Source organism: Cydia strobilella, chromosome Z, assembly GCF_947568885.1.
Source record: "Cydia strobilella chromosome Z, ilCydStro3.1, whole genome shotgun sequence".
NCBI classification, from domain to species: domain Eukaryota; kingdom Metazoa; phylum Arthropoda; class Insecta; order Lepidoptera; family Tortricidae; genus Cydia; species Cydia strobilella.
In genome coordinates, this window is record NC_086068.1 from 43,031,572 (window position 1) to 43,053,066 (window position 21,495).

Sequence of the window (21,495 nt, forward strand, 5' to 3'; positions counted from 1 at the left end):
TGTTGTTTGAAGCGGCTACTGTACATATTTATAGTGTTACTATTATTTTTATTTGTTTGCATATAACCGGATTCAGATTAATTTATGAATAGTGCGCGCTCGCTTTGCGAATAACATGTTCATTTCGTCGTGATTGACACATGCAAAGTTTATTTTCGCAATGCTATGTCGGCGAAGGTTTTTAAAAATTGCACTGCTATTTCGGTAATCCTTTTTCTGTGTGTAATGTATGACGAATAAAATCCAGCGATTACAACATGCCCAGCGGCAGCTTTTAATTGATTTATTCGTCTAGGTTAAATATTGGCTGGGGTGGGGTCTTAAAAAATACCCGCATAAATGTGTGTATATAATTCGTTGTAAAATAATAGTTGATTTTGTATGATACAATTTCTGTAGGTAGTTGCTAAAAAATTGTCAGGTAAATCACATTTTAAGTTTTGTCCCTATTCACCTCAGTAATCCATATTCACCCCGGTTGACAGTATTGAAATGTACTTAATAAATTTTATTTTTATTGTGGTTAGTTTGTCATTTTAATTAAATATTTAAATCTAGTTGCACGAATAAGCTTTCGGTATATAAGGATACGATTCCTCTTAAACATAGGCTTTTATTTTTAATTTGCTTTCGAGTGTGTGGACTATAGGTCCTATTGTAGGATGTGTGATTGTCCTTATATATTTAAAGTCGAGGTGCACGATAAGCACTCTGTATAGTACTCTCTTTGCATGAGGGGTTACTACTCCTGCACCCGGCGGATTTCTGGGTCAAGATAGTTTGCATTTTTAATAAGTATAATACTTATATTAAATTGGAATCGTATTTGTATATGCGAAAGCGTTGGCTCAGGCGATATTTTAAGCCCATGAGACGCATTGATAATTAACTTGAATTAAATTTAGATTTGATAAGACATAAGAAACTTGAGCCCCTAGAAGCGCACATGTAGATCGCGTGACGCGTTGGGCTGACGGAGTTGGATTGCAGGGCGTGGTGTCGGGCGTGCTCCTGGTGACGCCTAATGCGGTGATGTTCGACCCGAACGTGTCGGACACGCTGGTGATGGAGCACGGGCCCGAGTCGTACGGCGTCATCGCGCCCATGGAGTACGTCGTCAACGCGGCCATCTTCTATGACATCGCGCACATGCGCACGCACGGACCTGACCAAAACACAAACAAGTCAGTTCATCCCTTCCTCTACTATACATAATTATATATAACTTTAGCCCAGCCCAAGTGTATATAATTTTAGTAGTAAGTAGTTAGTATTAGTACAAGAGTTCCTGGACTCATCAAATCTTTGCTTTGTGGGTAACGGTCACCTTTAGGCTATTTATAACTTTAAATCGTAAAACTGAACTTGCCTGACCGCTGGGACAGGCACAAAACTGCAGCCTACTCTGAACTGCAAATTGCAGCTATAGTGAAGCATGATAAAGTATTCAGCATGTAAATTTAAGTACAGTTTCATCTAGTGATGTATTTGTCAGTGGATTATCAAATGCGGTCACAAAGAAACTGATTTGACTAAGTAGTAGTCAAATACCCTATTCGACTACTACTTCAATTCAATTTTTCAGGTAGTATGGCTCCATCGATACTGTCGATGATTTCGCCAACGTCAAAGTGGGATCCACGTGGGATCGAATTAATATTTCTTGATTAAAACATATCGGCCATCGGCCATAGCCAGTGTACGGTAAACAATAAAATTATGGGCTCCAGGGCTCTAGCCAGACACGGTTAGAGGTAGAAATACCAAATGCTCTTAGAGCACGACGTTGTTCGGTGGTTGTTGTAGTTGTCTCGTAAAACCGATAGCTGGATTTTACGAGAAGCACGTGGACTACCGGCCGTTGACTCCAAAATGGTGGTTAAACACGCTTTGAGATTAATTCTCCATTCACTGCACACTACCACATTAGATTAATTTATAATAAAGCTATCGATATTACACATTAAACAATATTAATGAGCAAAAAACACACTACGAGGCTACTATTAAGATGGCGTTCGAACCGAAAGTCCTCTACTTACTTACTACTTAGTCAAATCAGTTTCTTTTTCCGAACTGTCAAAACGATTTTGCTACTATGGACTCATATGGAATGTATATGAAACACTAGCATGTGACGTGAGTGACGTCACAATGAAATTACCTACTCTTTATAATTTTATACGGGTTTTAAAATAGAAATTGTGTCAAAAATAACTGCTGTCTACGTTTCTCTATTAATCTATTGTTGCTTTATATTATATCATGCATGGTGTAAAATAATTTATTTTAATGAAGGCGGTTATAAATACCGTATAGTGTACTATACGCGTAGCGCGTATGTGTAGCGGTTTATAATTAGTTGAGGCCTATTATCAGGAGTATTAATTTATTTTACGTATGATTATATGTTTGGTATTGTATTCCATCAATAAGAATCGTGTCAGGTCCATACAATTAATTATTGACATAATATAAATTGCCATTTCAGGGCAGAGACAGCTGAAATATACTACATGAATAAATCGGAACATTCGCCAGGAAAGGATTCCCTGCTAGTCAAGGTAACCAATACCTATAACACTAATATAACTGTGAAACACTGATTACGCGCAGCTTGTTTCCACGTAAATTGCAATGCTGCAATTTGCGCTGCTGTAGCGCTGCAAAAAGTATTCAGCTGCGTACGAGATATATACATATTTAATATGTTAACTGGAAGAGATCTCTCATAGGGAGAAGTTCGCCTTTGTACAGTCAGCAATACTATTCGCTTAGCACCTTTGCATACAAACTTCTATGCATGACGGGTCACTTTTCTCTGCAGCTGACTGTACCACACATTATATGTCCTATCTGCTATAAAAAATATCTTATTCGTTATCTTATTCGTACAATAAAGTGTTTACTTACTTATAAATCTGAACAACTATTGGGATACATTATAAAGTAGCTAAATTCTTATTTAAAAGATTTACATCTGTATTTGTCATAAGCAAAGTTCAAATACTAGGTGATGCGACTAAGCCAAGAGTACACATAGTAGCATTGTTTGCTGGAACATTGCACCGTTCCTGACTCATGGTGCATCCTCGGCCGCCAGCAGCACTCGTTTATTTCCACCGTCTGCACCGAACATTTTACATATAGTAGGTAGCATTGTTTGCTGTCACATTGCACTGTTCCTGACTCATGGGGCATCCGCGGCCGCCAGCGGCACTCGTTTATTTCCACCGTCCGCACCGAACATTTTACATATTGTAGGTAGCATTGTTTGCTGTCACATTGCACTGTTCCTGACTCATGGGGCATCCGCGGCCGCCAGCGGCACTCGTTTATCTCCACCGTCTGCACCGAACGTTTTACATATAGTAGGTAGCATTGTTTGCTGTCACATTGCACTGTTCCTGACTCATCGGGCATCCGCGGCCGCCAGCGGCACTCGTTTATTTCCACCGTCTGCACCGAACATTTTACATATAGTAGGTAGCATTGTTTGCTGTCACATTGCACTGTTCCTGACTCATGGGGCATCCGCGGCCGCCAGCGGCACTCGTTTATTTCCACCGTCTGCACCGAACGTTTTACGTATAGTAGGTAGCATTGTTTGCTGTCACATTGCACTGTTAATGACTCATGGGGCATCCGCGGCCGCCAGCGGCACTCGTTTATTTCCACCGTCTGCACCGAACGTTTTACATATAGTAGGTAGCATTGTTTGCTGTCACATTGCACTGTTCCTGACTCATGGGGCATCCGCGGCCGCCAGCGGCACTCGTTTATTTCCACCGTCTGCACCGAACATTTTCACAAGCCATTGCATAATAGGTAACGGAAAACAAACCTCTTATATGAATAGTCTATTCTCGGTTATTTCTAAGTACTCAGGGATAACTACATTATAATTACATGTACTCGTAGTAAGCCTTGAATTTAAATGGGGTAGTATTTTTGTGTATTTTGCAATTGTTTTACTTTCAGAATGTGTCTAATATTAAATATTGGCAGTCTAAAAATAGTGGCCGAAATCTTAAGTCATAAACAAATTTCAAATAATAAAGTCCTGTATTTTAAAACGTTGTCTATTAATTAAGACAGCAAGTACGAATTAGAAGTAAAGAAATGACAGTCATAAGTAGGTACAATTAAAGTACATTCTGCAACGTGGGGGTATTGTACATCGTCGTCCATACTAATTTACAGAATTTTGTATGCAAGGGGGGTGCCTTTTCTCTGCAGCTGACTGTACTAGTCTTCACGACAGCCGCAGGATGGAGTGAATTAGAGACTCGAGTAAAAATATCTACACACAATGTTTTTCATCACACTTGCGGAGAAAAAACTAAATTTTAAGCGAAATCTTCTTAAATACGGTGACATTTCAAACATTCGTCCGCCATTTTGACATTTTTTGGCGGTTTAGGCATCGAAGGCACAGTCCCATCGGCATTCAGCCACAATTGCAAATTGTGTAAAAATATATGAAACGGCTTTTAAAGTAATCAAATTAAATATGTGACGTTTTCAATCAAAAAGTACCACATTGTCGCTTAACATAAGGACGAAAATTGCTTGTATTATTATACGAAAAACCTGTCAGAGCGTCCGTATGGCCAGCGACAATGTGGTACCTTTTGCTTGAAAACGACACATATTTTAAAGCATAACCAAAAAAAATATATTTATAAACGTCAGTATAAAACTTATTTATACCTACTTGGTTCGTATAAATTATTGACATAATTAAAAAAAAAGCTATAATATAAGTTATAACTCACCAGTGAGTTATAGTTTTTTTTTTCAGAATCCATAACTCACGCGGGAACAATATAGGCCTTTGTCCTTCAGTACACTTGCATGAAATAAGATCTTTTCACCTCAGCAGCTCGAACAAGCCTACTTTCGTCACTCCCTGGAGTGAGGAAAATAAACACTCGCAAGAAAAACCAACTTTCCTCTCTTGTTGCACAAATAACTATTTTCGAGCAAGTGTGATGAAAATGTAATTAACTCATGCATTCGTTCTGCAAAAGCACGTTTGTTGAAGATAATCTTATAATGACATACCTAAGTATAATCGTATCGTGATATATTCCAGGACGAGACTTTTCCAGAGCTGCAGGCGGCCAACGGCGAGGGCGAGGGCGAGGGTGGCGCGGGCGACGAGCGGCCTAGTTCCGGCGACCCCGAGGACCGCGGCGGCGCCGCCTTCCCCAAGGCCTTCGAGCGCGAGCTCGTCACGCCCACCGCGCTCCAGGTACCCAGTACCCACCCGCACAACACCGCTCTAAAACCTACATCAGTGCTCTTAATCAGTTCTTAACAGAAAAACCCTGGGTTCATTTTGTTCTCCATACGTATAAAAAATAATTATGTCGAATCATTAAAAGCTTCAGAACCATTGCCCTACATGAATGGCCTAGCCCGTGGTTTTCACAGCTTAAAACACAACCTCGTTTCATAAAAAACTAGGCAATAACAAGAACCGTTCATTGGCAAAACCTCTCAGGGATTTGAAATTCACTTCAATAAGTTCTAACGAAAATTACATATACGAGTAGGTAGGTATTTGAAAATGCAGTCCGAGATTTTGCACAAATTAATGATTTTATGTCGAAGATAAATCATGACATGTTTAATTTGTAAACAAACCACCGCGGTGTTGTTGTGCGTGTTTAGATATGTTGTTTCGTGTTAATCTGTAAGGGTTATTTTACATTATTCATAGTTTTATTGATATCTGTTTTGATATACACAAATTTTTTTAATGCAGTGTAAACATACTGAACGATTTGAACCTTTTAAAAAGTGTTAATTACTACTAATAATAACTTATGTCTACGATTATTCCATTTACCACTTCATAGTTTATTATAATAACAAACATATTTAAATCGGAATACATGTTACTGTATATTTGTGTTTCAGCAACAATCGACTGAAGAGAGGCGGAAGTCGCTTCTGGATCATCACTGGGCTATCCCAAGCAAAGACAGGATGTCTATCGACCAAGGAAGCGAGGTAATTCATACTTGGAACGTTTTACGTGTTGATACTCGGATTTATGCTATTGCTGGCAAAGGTATACTTGCCTTCCACGCTCAACCATGGTAATACAAATTTTGGCAAGTTCAATGCAAAGACGAAACGACAATATCATTGCGCCAAGTTTAGCGACCATCTTGGCTACTTTAGCTTATATTGGAGCATTTCTGTTATTACTTTGACACCCAAAATACTAGCTCTGAACGAATAGCGGCGAATATAGTTATCTGAAGTTTTACACTACACTACATACATATGTATATGTCATTCAGTACTTTCAGTAGGTACGATTTTATACAACCCTATTATTTCAATCTTAACCCACGCTAATCTAGCGTAATTAATAGTTGCAATCTTGTTTACGAAGAACTGTTTATATTGGACTAATCGTAGAGCGACGACGTGTTTCAGGTGTCATCAAGCACTGAGCAGAAGGAAGAAGGCGCCGAGGGTGCCGAAGGAGGCGCAAGCGTCGAGGGCGTCGAGGGCGCCGAGGCCGGGTCCGGCACCGAGCCCGACGAGGCGGGCGACGAGGCCGGCCCGCAGCCCGCCGACGCGCTGCACCTCGTCAAGCTGTCCTACCACGACTCGGGCATCGACATCCGTGACCCGCTGCTGCATGTCACGCCCGCCAAGTCTAAGAAGGTGCGTCTGCCCACCTTCCTGCACACTTCTTAACGAAAACTGGTACAAGTCTAAGAACTTAAGACGATAACCTCATAAATACACGTATCATTTATCAACATACAGTGGCGGCAAAAAATCTATCATACTCCAATTTTTTGCCGGCATTCACGCGAAAATTTATGAAATTAGACTATATATATCATGTTAAATCACATTTATAATCGGGTCTATCGCGAATTTGTTTTGTTTCCTTTATTTACCCACGTTTCGACGCTCGAATATATCATCGTTGTCTATCGGTACCTTCGGTGTCGTCGATATATATTATATCATGTAAACAATTATTGTATCATCATCACGGCCATATATATACATACGTACGTCCCACAGCACGTGGCAACGTGGCCAACCACGTTAGCACAATGCGGATTGGGGACTTCGCACACCCCAATAAATATATGTTATAAAACTTAAAAATATTGTATTTCTTATTTACAAAACACAAAATCGAATCTTACCAAGAATGAAACCCAAATGCATCGATTTTCTGCCTCGTTACGTTAGCCTCTGGTTTAAAAGTTTAATCGCATCATTACTTTACAATTTAGAACCCACCGGGCTACCGCGAAAGCTCGGGCAAACTAATTATTTTCAAAATGAACCCTAGCTTAATAGAAATGTCGTTTTCATACGCCCCTATATTGTAAATTTCATCGAATTCGCTGGAGCCGTTTTTGCGATATTACTAAAAAATATATGCAAATATATCTGAAAAAAATATGATAAATTATATGCCGCTACTGTAGTTATAGTTAACTGACCATAAGTAGATGCTATCGCATCGAGAATATCGAAATGAAGTTCTCCAATGATCTCTTGTGTTGCTGTGCTTAAATACATGTTAAATACGTCATAGTCCCCCTCGCCCTGCGGGAGGTGACAAATCGTGTGCAGCGTATTTAATTATAACTTTAAGTATAATGGCGAACAAAGTGCTTGAAAACTTAGTACGCGAACTCCAGAAGACACTATCCACTATGGTAAATAAAGTCAGCACTCTAGAAACAAAGATAGGTGAGCAAAATGACCTAATATTAACACTCTGAAAACCCACCACATAACAGCCATGAAGATAACGTAGACGAAGGTGACGGCTGTTCAAAATCCACCCGCAAATCGGTACAAGCACCACCTGTCGCTACTGCCAAACCTCAACGCCCAGTTTGAGAGGCTAGACAGATAGCGGCGGCGGCCATTAGCGACATTGCAGGTGCAACAAGGAGGAAGAACTTAGGTGGGGTCAGCGGAACAGCGGTGCGAGGTATAAATTCGAGTGTTGGGGCCATGAAAACAGCGACCGCAGAGATTGATACTGACACTTCCACCCCTGTACGCCCACTGTGCTAATTCAGGATAACCAGCACCCCAGTGTGCACGATGGAGATGACTGCTCATGGACAAAACACTAACAAGAAATAATATTAAAAACCGGCCAAGTGCGAGTCGGACTCGCGCACGAAGGGTTCCGTACCATTACGCAAAAAAACGGCAAAAAAATCTCGTTTGTTGTATGGGAGCCCCACTTAAATATTTATTTTATTTTATTTTTAGTATTTGTTGTTATAGCGGCAACAGAAATGCATCATCTGTGAAAATTTCAACTGTCTAGCTATCACGGTTCGTGAGATACAGCCTGGTGACAGAAAGACGGACAGCGAAGTCTTAGTAATAGGGTCCCGTTTTTACCTTTTGGGTACGGAACCCTAAGAAGTCGTTGTTGGGACCGGACAGTCTGAGACATTGAAACTGTAGAATCAATGAAGTATATTCAAGCGTGGGCTTTCAGGCCTGAGACAACAGAAGAAAATATTGTGAATTTCCTTAAAAAAGTCGACAATTCTGCAGAGTACTTCGTCGAAAAGAGGAAAATAAATAGTAACAGGCACGCCTCATTTATCATGGGAATGCCAGAAAGTCTAGACGCACCGCGACCACTGCAGCCCGACCCCAGTCGACGCCACGGTTCATCAGCCAACGGGCAACAGACAGGTGCAGCGCAGCGCATACATAGTGAATGTGATAATGTGTTACATGTGATATGTGTAATAGTACCTGCATATACTATTCCAAAACGTTACATGTTTACGCAGTAAGACTACTTCTGTCGTAAGCATACTCCAAGGAGCTACAAAATACGATCTACTGTAAATAACTGAGCACTGGTTAATATCTAACGAGATTGCTGGTACAAGTTAAATTAAATCTCTGACTACTGCCGTAAAAATCGCCTTCACGGTGGTGTTTGTATATACGCGCACGCGCATAACAGTATTTCCGTGTTGGACAGAAGTGATTTAGGCATAAAATACTCAATTGAAATGCACATTGAGATAGCGGCAGTGCAACTTGTAAAAAAAATGTAAAATTTTAACTGTTTATTTCAAAGAAAGAAATTACAAATTTAACTACTTACAGACTTAGCCTAATCTACACAATAGATTGTACGCTAAGTATGGTCTTATTTCTAATATTTCTATTACATTTATTAATTTATATTATTACTATTTATTTAAGACGTATAATATAATATATATATAATATAATGTTTAACTTAAATATTCAGGCAGTGCTTTTTTAGCATTATTTTAATTTTATGGGGCTTACCCTCTTCTAAATTATCTATTATATCTCTAGGAAGACTATTTAAGATGTGTGGCAAATAACTCGACCAGACTCTTTGCCCATAATAGTTGTTGCTACTTGGTATATTGAAATATTTTTTATTTATCAGTACTCTAAGGTTAGTTGGTCTGTCATACCTATTCAGACTTTCCATTTTATGTCTATATTATAATATTATCGCTAGTTTTACTTTATCATACACATTCAATATTCTACAATGTTGGAATAAGTTATCATAATTATGTTTATGTTTATATTTGATTTTTAGTGGTACAATGGATTTTAAGATTCTTAAAACTGTAGACTATATATTCGTTGTAGGTAGGTGAATTTTGTGGGTTCTGCCATAGCTAGATATTGCATAGTTTATCACCGAGTCAGCCATGGCCATGTATATTAGACGGAGTGTATTATAAGGCAATTTTTTTATAAGTATTGTCAGGTTGTAAACTATAATGTTATTGTTTTGTGTGTATACCGTTCCAATACGGAGGGTGACTTTAATATATTTATTGATCAGTTAGAACTACTACTGAACGATATTAGTCAGGACAGCGCGGACATTTTAGTAATGGAAGGTATTAATGTAGATTCCTCGAAACGATCAAAAGAGATCAGGTTGCTCCGTGAGCTATTAGCTACGTATAATATATATTCTAGGGTAAACTTCCCAACTCGTATACAAAGTGAATCCAGAACCAGTTTGGACCTGCCCTTGGATCGCACCAAAACATACCCGTTGGAGTTTAATATAAGTGATCATTGTGCGGTTTGTGTCGTAATATCAACACCCAAAAATATGTGTACCACGCGCGGGGTAAAAAAACGAATAATTAACGGCTCTCATATGCTAAAATTTATTGAGTTTTTGGAACTAAACGACTGGTCTAAATTTTCTAATGAATTTAACTTTGATGATATTTATAATGTCTTTATAACGAACTTTAATCTTCATTGCCCTTTTAAGTCTGTCTTGGTGCGATCTAAGGATTCAGCCTGGAGTAACGACGAAACTATGAAAAGTAAACAGTTTCTTTTGTTTCTCGGAATACTCACGCGATTATATCCCTTAAATGCTGACCTAGCTCGATTAATTAACGCTCATAAATGCAAACATAATAGTTTACTTACTGAAATTAGACGGTTGTTTATAAATAAAAATATTCCAGTGAGAATAAAAGTAGCGCCTTGTGGAATTCGATTAAACTAGAAATAAATAATGGCAGGCTGTCAGGAGACGACTTTAGTATGCTTAGGCATGCTATGTGTGGATCGCAGGGCTCCAGTCGCGAGCTGACGGAGGCGCTCAATCAGCACTACCTGGCGGTGGTGCGCGACACTCCAACCAGGCCCATCATACCCGAGGCTCTGAAACTGTTGCGCACCTCAAGACCACCCGTACTGAACACTATGTTTATGACCCCATTTACGGCACCGGAGCTGGTTAAAATTATTAACATTATTAAATCGAAGGCCACCAAAGACGTTTATGGGTTCTCAACCAGGGACCGGACAACCCTTTCCGCGATAAAACCCTTTCAATGGGCAACACTTAAACACGGCTAACACATTGAAAGACTTTCCCTTTTGAACTGCAAGCCCATTCATACGCTTACCTTTGACTAACCCTTACCGAAAAGCTAACCAAAAATAAGGCTAGCCCTTAATAAGGGTTACCCTTATCTTTAAGCGCTTTTTATAAAGGTTTCCCTTTGCGTGAAAGAGACAGGATTAGTATATATCTACGGTAGTGTATGTAAAGGAAATAAAATACGTGTCTAGTCAAAGAACGCCGCCGTCGCCGCCGACGATCGCTCGGATTCGAAGTAATGTGTGCTTTATGAACAAGGTAGACGACTTAAATTAGCACGCTTATATGCTAAAAGGGAAGCCCTTTATAAGGCTAACCCTTATAAGCAATATGCAAGGTGTTGGTGAGCGGATGATAAGGGTTTTGTAAAGGTATTTGGGCTACCGATTACTCAAATGTGGTAGCTTTATATAAGGGTTTTTAAAAGCAAAACAAAGGGTTTCGTCTGGCAAAGGGTATGGTGAGTTAAGCCTTATGCAATACCCTTATAAAACCCCGATAAGGGATAGCGGGCCGGTCCCTGTTCTCAACATCTGCACTGCGTAAACTACCTTACATTTTCCTAAACCTGCTATGCAACCATCTTAATACCTCAATGGCGAACGGTTCTTATCCTGACACCTTAAAAAACCGGCAAAGTGCGAGTCGGACTCGTGCACCGAGGGTTCCGTACATTACATAATTTTAACAATGTATTTTTTATGTGAAACGTGAGTGAAACCGCAATTTACGGTTTAAAATTTATGGCGTATTAAAAAAAACTACTTACTAGATCTCGTCCAAACCAATTTTCGATGGAAGTTTGCATGGTAATGTACATCATATATTTTTTTTCAGTTTTATCATTCTCTTATTTTAGAAGTTACAGGGGACACACATTTTACCACTTTGGAAGTGTCTCTCGCGCAAACTATTCAGTTTAGAAAAAAATGATATTAGAAACCTCAATATCATTTTTGAAGACCTATCCATAGATTATGATCCATACACGTATGGGTTTGATGAAAAAAAAAGTTTGAGAGATAGTTCCTTCTTTTCGTGTGGTGGCTCCACCCCCGCTTCTATACGATGGATGCCCAGTAGGCAGCGGTGTTGACAGCCCTGGCTGTCGCGTCCCTCAGATCCAGTTCCGAGCAGTGATGTGGGCATGCGGGGCACGCCAGTAGATGTGCCATGGTTTGCGTTGCTGTGTCGCAGGTACACTGAGTCGAGGGGCTACGGAGCAGCCCCATCTGGCCATGTTTTGCTTACATCGACCAACTTGGGACCTGAGCCTGTTTAAGGACTTCCAAATTGGCCAAGGTTCTTTATGGCCAGGCGGCAGCCGCTCCAAAGCCTGCACGTACCCGTCCGGTGGGGGGCACCGGGTCTGCCACAGCAAGCGGCGCACATCGGGCGGCTCACCCTGCAGGGGGCTGGTGCTCCGCATGAAACTCCTGCGGCTTTTAAGACGGGCAGGTGGCGGGATATTTCCATGCAAGGGGTGTCGCTGGTCGTTCTCCTGCTTGTGCTTTTCGATAGCGCAGGCCACCTCCCGGCGGATGTCAGGAGGAGCCACTCCAGCTAAAGGGTAAAGCTTGTTTAGCGGGGTCGGCTTGAGGCAGCCTGAGATGGTGCGGCAGGTGTCGTTAAGCGCGGCGGTTACGAGACTGGCGTGTGGGGACCGATGCCAGACTGGACAGGCAAACTCTCCAGCAGAAAAGCACAGAGCTAGTCCGGTGGTACGCAAAGTGTGCGCGGTAGCGCCCCAGCTTGTTGAAGTTAGCCTGCGCAGCAAATTGTTCCGCGCACTGACTTTCAGGCGTGTGTTGGAGCAGTGCGCCCTGTATAGTCCATGGGCCAGCTAGCCAAATTTTGGAAAATAGTATAATTTGGGGGTACCAAATTATACCGATATCTTGGCTGGCCCATGGACTAGTAGGTTAGCGCTCTATCCAGCGTTATTCCCAGATATCGCGGGTGGGGGCAATGTTCAAGTGTCGCTCCATCCCACTCTACGCGAAGGGGTCTGTTTGCGTGGTGGTTGCGCAAGTGGAACGCACATGTTTAGGTTTTGCTTGGGTTTGGTCGGAGGCAGTTAGCCCTATAGTAACTACCGAGTTGCTCCAATGCCTCAGATAGGGTCCCTTCAGCATCCTCGAATGAGCGACATTGAGCTGCAAGGGCTAGATCATCTGCGTAGAGGAAACGTTGAGTCATCGGTGGGCTTGGCTGATCGTTCGTGTATAGGTTAAAAAGGGTAGGCGCCAACACGCTGCCTTGTGGGAGACCATTCTTTTGGCGTCGCCATCGGCTTTTTCCCGTGTTGAGGTGGACTTGAAAACAGCGGTTCCGTAGCAGCAGAGATAATTCCAAGTATGGGGAACCCCCAAAAAAATTTTTTAAATTCACTGCCATCTGTCGAAACACTACAACTAAAAATAAATATTTATAAAAATACGATAATTTGTATTCAAATATGGGTAAATGATTTTTTTATTTGCATTAATTATTTTTATATGATTTTGACCCATGTTCTTTCACTGGTATGCGTTAAAATTATAAATAACAAACGAAACAGTCAACGCTAGTGGCGCCATCTGATCGAGAATCAAATTTTCGTGATTTTCGAGGCACGTTTTTTTCTTAGACTGTATCCATCTATTACGGAGTTATATCTATCTTTGGCTCGAATGAATCGTTATGCTCTCAGCAGTATGCTTATCAGGCTGGTCGATCGACTGTGGAGGCAGCGCGCGAGGTGGTAAAGTGGTAAATAACGCAAACTAGAATCCAAAAAACGAGTCGCCGCTATACTTTTCGACAGTTGGCCGTAATTGTTAATTTTAATTAACCATTGATCAATTTAATTAACCATTAGTTCCGCCATTAACCAATTGCATTACGCACCAATTGCATTAAAGTTAATTCGGATTAAATTTTTGAGACGTTAATGGCCATTGAAGTTAATGGCCATTAACTTTAATTGGGATTAACTTCAATGGCCATTAAAGTTTCAAAAAATTAATTAGAACTACTCTCAATTTCATTAACGTCTAATAAAATTAAATTCGTGATATTTTAAAATGAGACAGCAAAATGACCCTGACTGAACCCTGGCAGTAGTAGCAGTACCTACTACCTAGTGGAATTCAGGTTTGGTGCAACCATGGTGCAACATAGACATACGCGGTTTTGGTCATTTGAATCGTCTTGATGAGCACTTCGGAGAGCCGTACCCATAATAGAGCTGATGCTGAACCCTGGCAGTACCTAGTGGATCTAAGGTTTGGTGCAACATAGGCACACGCTGTTTTGGTCATCCGACTCGCCTTGATGAGCACTTAGGAGAGCAGTACCCATGGTAGAGCTGATGCTGAACCCTGGCAGTACCTAGTGGAACTCCTGCTGTTTTAGTAATCCGAGTCGTCTTGATGAGCACTTAGGAGAGCAGTACCCATGATAGAGCTGATGCTGAACCCTGGCAGTACCTAGTGGATCTAACATTGGTGCAACATACGCACACGCTGTTTTAGTCATCCGACTCGTCTTGATGAGCACTTAGGAGAGCAGTACGCATGATAGAGCTGATGCTGAACCCTGGCAGTACCTAGTGGAACTAAGGTTTGGTTGACATATCAGTCAAATTTGACAAATTGACAGTTTTTGTCATTTTCAGTGAAAATTATCTTTTTGGGATAGAATTTAGCACCAAGTAACATTGTTAAGTGTAGATTTATACTATCTGTCAAAATTGTCATTTTGTGACATTTTTGACAGTTTTGGATCCCAGATCGAAACGGTTTGTCCAATTTTGATAGGACCTTCAACATTAGCCATGGGATGGAAAATGTAGTTTGACACATCTGTCAAAACTGTTAAAATTGACAGTTTGACAGTTTTTGTCATTTTTAGTGAAAATTAACATGTTTTGTTAAAGTTTGGTACTAAGTGACATAGTTTAGTGTTGTTTGACATATCAGTCAAATTTGACAGATTGACAGTTTTTGTCATTTTCGGTGAAAATTATCTTTTTGGGATAGAATTTAGCACCCAGTGATATTGTTAAGTGTAGATTTATACTATCTGTCAAAATTGACAGGTGACATTTTGACAGTTTTTGATCCCAAATCGAAACGGTTTGTCCGATTTTGATAGGACCTTCAACATTAGGCATGGGATGGAAAATGTAGTTTGACACATCTGTCAAAACTGTCAAAATTGACAGTTTGACAGTTTTTATCATTTTTAGTGAAAATTAACACGTTTTGTTAAAGTTTGGTACTAAGTGACATAGTTTAGTGTTGTTTGACATATCAGTCAAATTTGACAGATTGACAGTTTTTGTCATTTTCAGTGAAAATTATCGTTTTGGGATAGAATTTAGCACCCAGTGACATTGTTAAGTGTAGATTTATACTATCTGTCAAAATTGACAGCTTGTGACATTTACAGTTTTGGATCCCAAATCGAAACGGCTTGTCCGATTTTGATAGGACCTTCAACATTAGTCATGGGATGGAAAATGTAGTTTGACTAACTGTCAAAATTGACAGTTTGACAGTTTTTGTCTTTTTAGTGAAAATTAACATGGTTTGTTTGCTAAATTATATCCCAAAAAGATAATTTTCACTGAAAATGACAAAAACTGTCAATTTGTCAAACTTGACTGATATGTCAAACAACACTAAACTATGTCACTTCGTACCAAACTTTAACAAAACGTTAATTATCACTAAAAATTACAAAAACTGTCAATTTTGACAGTTTTGACAGATGTGTCAAACTACATTTTCAATCCCATGACTAATGTTGAAGGTCCTATCAAAATCGGACAAGCCGTTTCGATTTGGGATCCAAAACTGTCAAAATGCACTTACAACCCCTCTGGTGTTGCGGGTGTCCATGGGCGGCGGTAATCGCTTTCCATCAGGTGATCCGTCTGCTCGTTTGCCTCCTATTTCATAAAAAAAAAAAAAAAAAAAAAAATGTCACAAACTGTCAATTTTGACATATAGTATAAATCTACACTTAACAATGTCACTGGGTGCTAAATTCTATCCCAAAAAGATAATTTTCACTGAAAATGACAAAAACTGGCAATCTGTCAAATTTGACTGATATGTCAAACAACACTGAACTATGTCACTTAGTACCAAACTTTAAAAAAACATGGTAATTTTCACTAAAAATGACAAAAACTGTTAAACTGTCTATTTTGACAGTTTTGACAGTTGTCTCAAACTACATTTTCCATCCCATGAATAATGTTGCAGGTCCTATCAAAATCGGACAAGCCGTTTCGATTTGGGATCCAAAACTGTCAAAATGTCACAAACTGTCAATTTTGGCAGATAGTATAAATCTACACTTAACAATGTCACTGGGTGCTAAATTCTATCCCAAAAAGATAATTTTCACTGAAAATGACAAAAACTGTCAATCTATCAAATTTGACTGATATGTCAAACAACACTAAACTATGTCACTTAGTACCAAACTTTAACAAAACATGTTAATTTTCACTAAAAATGACAAAAACTGTCAAACTGTCAATTTTGACAGTTTTGACAGATGTGTCAAACTACATTTTCCATCCCATGGCTAATGTTGAAGGTCCTATCAAAATTTGGACAAACCGTTTCGATCTGGGATCCAAAACTGTCAAAAATGTCACAAAATGACAATTTTGACAGATAGTATAAATCTACACTTAACAATGTCACTTGGTGCTAAATTATATCCCAAAAAGATAATTTTCACCGAAAATGACAAAAACTGTAAATCTGTCAAATTTGACTGATATGTCAACCAAACCTTAGTTCCACTAGGTACTGCCAGGGTTCAGCATTAGCTCTATCATGGGTACTGCTCTCCTAAGTGCTCATCAAGACGAGTCGGATGACTAAAACAGCGTGTGCGTATGTTGCACCAAACCTTAGATCCACTAGGTACTGCCAGGGTTCAGCATCAGATCTATCATGGATACTGCTCTCCTAAGTGCTCATCAAGATGAGTCGGATAACTAAATTAGCGTGTGCCTATGTTGCATCAAACCTTAGATCCACTAGGTACTGCCAGGGTTCATGAGGAGGATTAGTAATACATACTCAAAACTTTTACAAGTTCTGTCTTGCAGACCTTTGATCCCTTGGACGCCTTTATAAAATTATGATATTTCTTCTTGTTAATTGTTAATTTTCAATCACATTTTTAATTTTCATTAAAAATTGATTTAATTGTTAATGGTTTGTGAAGCCATTAACCATTAGTTCGTTTTAATTGTCAATGGTTTGAAAAAAAATAATATTAATGGCCATTACTAATTCATTTTCCGTCAATGGTTAATGGTTAATGGCCATTAACCTTTTCAATGGTTAATTTTTAATGGTCAATTGTATTAACGTTCGGCCAACACTGCTTTTCGACCTATCTCGCGCATTCGACCTTGTTGATCATAAACTGATGGCAGCGAAACTTGAACACTATGGCGTACATGGGGTGACCCTAGATTTCATTATTTCCTTCCTTAGCAACCGCTTCCAAAGAACAGAAGTGGCTGGTGATGCTTTGGAACCAGGTGATATTGGTGACCGGTCAGTACCTCAGGGGTCCAATGTTGGTAACACGATATTTCTGGTGCTGATGAATGACTTACCATTTTTATGTTCCCACACGCAGCTTATTATGTATGCAGACGATATCTGCGCCGAAGTGATTGGGGACTGTGAGGATGAGCTCCGTACCAATGTCTAAACAGTAATAGTGAGACTCTTGCACTGGTTTACTGCGAAGGGCATGCAGCTCAACCTCGAAAAAAAGAATACCATATCGACTTCTCATTGGCTACAGGTAAGACTACAAACTCAAGCCCTGTAGTAATACAAAGCACTAACATTGAGGTCGTGAGCTCCGCAAGATTCGTGGGCTTCACTCTAGTCTAGACGGTAGACTGCAGTGGCAGGAGCATATTGATTCCATCTGTGCTAGGTTAAACTCTGCTTATTAATATACCGTAACTAGACTCAGGCTCCTCGTCCCAAAATAATCTACTAGCCGCCTACTACGCTTATTTTTACTCCCATCTTTCCTATGGAATCAATCTTTGGGGTTTAGCTGCAGACCGTGATCGCCCTTTTATTATTATAAAAAAAGTCGTGTGGTCTATGTGCAGAGTACCGCCTGACGAACCAGCAAGAGAGCTTTTTTATTAAATTACGCATCCTAACGGTTCCCTCGCTCTTTATATTCGAGGTGGGAAAACTTATCCGACGGAGCAGCACACTTTTCCACCTCTACTACGCGTGAGTCGTCAAGACGAACGCAGGTACTAGTAATACCTAGGCACAGACTTGCAAAAACAGGTAACTTCTTCCAAATTATAGGCCCACGCATCTATAACAAGTTACCGTCTGATATAAAGGATGTTGCCTCAGATCTCATTTTTATAAAAAAAAAACAAGTGTTTCCGGATCCAAAAGGCGTATTATTCGGTTAAGGAATTTCTGGAAGGCTAATGATGAGACTAGTATTATCATTCCTAACGTATTGGAACGGGGTATAGCTATTTTATTGACAAATTAATTATTATAATTTTTCCAATGTTTACAATGATACCTAATTTTAATTGTATATATTCCTGACATATCTATTGTATATAATAATGTAAAGTACGCTTCTATGACAATGTATGATCAATACAAATAAAGAATATGGATATGACACTAACCATTTCACCATTTCATATTGCTATCTTTTTTTTTACGTTGGGGAAATGCGTTTACGCATGCCACCTGGTCCGGGGGAACCAGGGGGATGACGGACTAACCAGAGGACTACCGTCTAAAACCACCAACGAGTGCCGAAATCCGCCTTAGATGGGGTGCCGCAGGGTCGCTATCAGCATTCGACCGCATGCGCCCCGGCGGGAATCATATTGCTATGACCACATAAACACTCGCACATAAAAGTGGTTGCGTCGTAATTACGCAAATAAATAATTGATTTTTGTTCATATGACTCATTACTCTTATTTATTCAAATTTTAAACATCCGAGTCCGTTGATAATTCGGTTGTTTACTTACTTCCTAATCTAGTCCTGCCTATTAGGTACATACTTCGATTATACAATGTTATCTATCACATAATAAATTAATTTTGTTTATAACTATCGCTTATCACCAGATTATTCTAACACCGTATTTCATATTGTTTTATCACTACTAGCTATTATTTTAGTTAATTATATTTACATTATTAACATACCTACCTATCTTATTCTTAACTATATTGTTTTAAATGCGCCTGTTAAAATTGTATTTGAGATTAACACAATGTACAAATACTATCACAGCAAAGATAATAACCTCACCTAAACGTTGAGGCCGATATTTGAGTGGATAGTTCATCTAAAATGGGTTCGACGGTAGTTTAATGTATGAACTCGCATGATTTTTAGGGGCACCACATCCAAGATCCATATCACGATGAGTATTATCACGAAATAGACACTATATACGAGTCGGCGGACGAGCACCCGCTGTGCGACGTGCAGTACGAGGCCAAGTTCCTGTCGTGTTTCGTGATGCACCACGACTCCGACATGAGCCCGTACGACTCGCACGACGAGGTGAGGCGGGTGTGGTGTACGAAGCCACTTGCTTTTCCGTCTCCGTGTTGTCGTCACTTCTGCTCGACCTCTCTTTTATATTTAAGGCTACATTCGTTCTATTCAGGTTCAACGCATACCTTGTCTTGGCCTACTCTAAATGTCTATGTGGTATTTCGGATTTTCTGTCTTTGGGTCGTTTATTCTACTTTCGTCCTATACTGTAACTATGTTGTATTAATGCGTCATTTGTTATATCTACTTCTGTAACTTATGTATAAATGTTGAATAATAAAAACAGGTAGTATAAAGGTAGTTTCATTATTTTTAAGAACAGACTTATTAGTGTTAGTATTGTAACTGTTAACTGATTTGCCAAGACTGACCGCTGACCGCAGCTTACACGGCTTGAGAGCTGTTTTACAGTGTACGATAGATTGATTTCCCTTCTGATGAAGTTCCACGAAAATTATTCCGTATTCTGCTGATATACTCGCCGAAACATATAGGCACCATTTCCGTTACTTTAAGGACAATCTCTCCTGTGTGGCTGTGTAAAATGTGCACTGATCGGAATAGGATAAGTAAGAGTATAAATACCTACTTAAACTTGGTAGAACAGTCATAAAGTGCATGGACTTCCTTGCGATAACATTCTTTCCGGGCCTAAAGTCCCGGAAACGTAAAGTAACTATATATATATTGTTCAAAAGAAAATAGGGGCCACTAAGTGTTTAGAATGTTACGTGAAAAGCACAACGTGAAAACAGGGTGTTTGCCAAAAAATATTTGGTTGTTTTATTTTACGCCTATGAATTATTGGACAAAAACGAGGAACGCATTGTTTACTCCCTATTTATAATGATATTATTTACTTAGTACATTTCCGAGACTTTAGTCCCGCAAAAAAAGTTTATCGCAAGGCAGTCTCCACTTTATGACTGTTCTACCAAGTTTAGGTATTTATACTCTGCATATTCCGATCAGTGAAAATGTGCTATTGAAATAGTGACTGACTTTTATATTCAATGTTCAAAATAGTGTAGTGATACACCTACTCGAGGGGGCATTTTGCGGGCACGTCAGTTAGTAAGATTTGTAAATAAAACAATAAACGTGTTAGTTGTCTAGTTTTTTATATTTTTCCAAGAGTTTTTTCACATTATGTAGACAATTCAAGATTAATTTAATTTTGATTTTATGTTATAAGTTATCACGATGATATTCATAACGGCTAAAAGTACTATAAGTAAAAGTATGTGTACTGTGTACTTGCAATAGTACATTACTACAGAGGCCGTGAAGTAAGGGGTTGCCGGTCGAATAGAAAAGACGGCCGAACGTAGTGAGGCCGATTAGTTATGAGGCCGCCAACCCCTTTTCACGCCGAGGTATGTATAGTGCTTTTCTCAAACATGCAATGAAATAATAATACAAACATGATGATGATTATGATGATTGTTTCATGTCGTAATGTGATAGGTTATTCAGTGCGTGGAGTATCGAGGAGGAACAAAAATTTGATTATTTTTGCGCTATGACGCACGGTTTAGGAGATACAGATGAAAATAAAATAAAAATAAAATATTTTTTTGTTAATATTTTTTTTGTCGTTTCTTTTTTTTTCTTAAGAGTACCTAGAGGGGAACGAAAATTTTATTATTTTTGCGCTACGACGCATGGTTTAGGAGATAATGCCCTATAAAGATTTTTTTTTTGTTTTTTTTCTTTCTTTTTTTCGTATACTACTTTGGGGTTTCATAAAGGGGAACGAAAATTTTATTATTTTTGCGCTACGACGCATGGTTTAGGAGATACCAACAGCCCTATAAAGATTTTTTATTGATTTTTTTTGTTTTTTTTTTTTATATAAATTAAGGGCTACCTAGATGGGAACGAAAGTTTTATTATTTTTGCGCTACTACGCATGGTTTAGGAGATACAGCCCTATAAAGATTTTTA

The 21,495-nt window shown here is 39.4% G+C and overlaps 1 protein-coding gene across 14 annotated transcripts in view; it reads left to right on the top strand.

The window, feature by feature from the left end:
- Positions 1–21,495, top strand: part of LOC134754821 (TLD domain-containing protein 2) — a 305,854-nt gene that overhangs the window by 198,266 nt on the left and 86,093 nt on the right. For 10 of the 14 annotated variants that reach the window (XM_063691223.1, XM_063691226.1, XM_063691222.1 and 7 more), the window contains 5 exons: positions 991–1,184; positions 2,492–2,564; positions 5,099–5,257; positions 5,929–6,021; positions 6,439–6,690. In XM_063691223.1, the coding sequence (XP_063547293.1) occupies positions 991–1,184; positions 2,492–2,564; positions 5,099–5,257; positions 5,929–6,021; positions 6,439–6,690 (771 nt within the window). The remainder of the gene's footprint in view (positions 1–990; positions 1,185–2,491; positions 2,565–5,098; positions 5,258–5,928; positions 6,022–6,438; positions 6,691–21,495) is intronic. The other 4 variants (XM_063691215.1, XM_063691219.1, XM_063691240.1 and 1 more) reach the window with 1 other exon arrangement.